Here is a 1,354-nt window from a genome sequence, read left to right as displayed (position 1 = left end):
ATTGAGGTTTTTAGGCCTGTGGGACAAACCCTTCCGTTGGCTGCACTTGAATTTGAATAAGCTTAGGTAAGTTGTTTACACGTTGGCATGAGAGTTCAGACTGATTACTGTGTGCGTGGGCACAGTTAGCTGTTTTTCTTCTTTCTCTGAGGGAACATATAGATTTCATGTGTGGACAATGTGAATGGGAGACGTGTGCTGTAAGTCTCACATTTGGTTTTGTTGTCATGGTTGTTACTGACGTTGTTTGTGAGTATGGGGAGATGTGTTGACAGCCAGGTTAGTTGCATTGAGCTATGAATTTGCTCTCTCTCAGGTAGCATGGGCACTGGTAACAGATGGTGTTTTTGATTGTTGTTGCTAGCTCCTCAACAGAGATGTCACCTCAAATGAAACATAAACATAACCTGAGAAATTCACAACATGAAGCCAGCGACTAATGAAAAATAAAACATGCTGTTTACATTGCTCAGTATATTATTTTCAGTAAACAAGTGTCTGTCACTGATGTAGAGTTAAAAAATAGTTTTGTTCTCCCTCTCTCTCTCTGATTATCCAGCACTGCCAGTAACTCAAACAGGAGCACACCAACTTGCTCGCCCGTCCTTCGTAAGCGCTCTCGCTCTCCGACAGGGCAGAGTGTGGAGACAGAAGCCATGGTAGAGAAAGGCTCGGAACACTCCTCAGATAAATCCCCCTCTACTCCGGAGCAGCTGGTCCAGCGCACCTACTCCGTACAGTCCGCACGCAGTGGGGGAAAGAACTCCAAGGTGAGAGACCTGTCAATCTTATCTTACCCATCCAAGCCCCTCCCCCAACCTCTGTCATCCAGTCACGCCAATTGTCCTGCCTTCTCACTGACCCCTCACCGTTATAATTGAGCATCATTACTTGAATGGAAAATTTACATAATGTTTAACTTAATTTAGGCATAATTAGATTCATAATATTCTTCACCAGAGTCTGCTGACCAAATTCATCTTTGTTGCCATAGCTTGTTTCATTATCAGCTCATTCCAGACTTCCCAACTTTTACATTCCCATCAGTTATGATAGATTAACTAAACTTAACTAATTAAGATAATGACTGAATGGTAACACATAACACGTCCATAATTGTGTGTATGTAGATGTGTGTGTGTGTGTGTGTGTGTGTGTGTGTGTAGCATTGTGAATGTGAGTTAGTTCTCTGAGGGTTCATAGCAGTGGAGCGAAGATCAGTTGTTTTTATAATGATAAGGAGACTAATGGGTTAAAGTCATGTCAGTCCAAGTCTACACGATTATATATAAATATACATGGGTCAATTTTTATCTATATCCATCTCACTGGACAGACTGATAACAACTAAAAA

The 1,354-nt window shown here is 41.7% G+C and overlaps 1 protein-coding gene across 2 annotated transcripts in view; it reads left to right on the top strand.

The window, feature by feature from the left end:
- Positions 1 to 641: 641 nt before the first annotated feature.
- The window catches only part of gramd1bb (GRAM domain containing 1Bb), a 16,471-nt gene continuing 15,758 nt past the window's right edge, over positions 642 to 1,354 (top strand). For both annotated transcript variants that reach the window (XM_030794415.1, XM_030794416.1), the window contains exon 1: positions 642 to 770. In XM_030794415.1, the coding sequence (XP_030650275.1) occupies positions 657 to 770 (114 nt within the window). In that variant the 5' untranslated portion in view covers positions 642 to 656. The remainder of the gene's footprint in view (positions 771 to 1,354) is intronic.

Source organism: Chanos chanos, chromosome 2 (genome assembly GCF_902362185.1).
Source record: "Chanos chanos chromosome 2, fChaCha1.1, whole genome shotgun sequence".
Classification (NCBI taxonomy): domain Eukaryota; kingdom Metazoa; phylum Chordata; class Actinopteri; order Gonorynchiformes; family Chanidae; genus Chanos; species Chanos chanos.
Note: the sequence above shows the minus strand (reverse complement) of the source record. Positions and strands in the feature narration are given on the sequence as shown.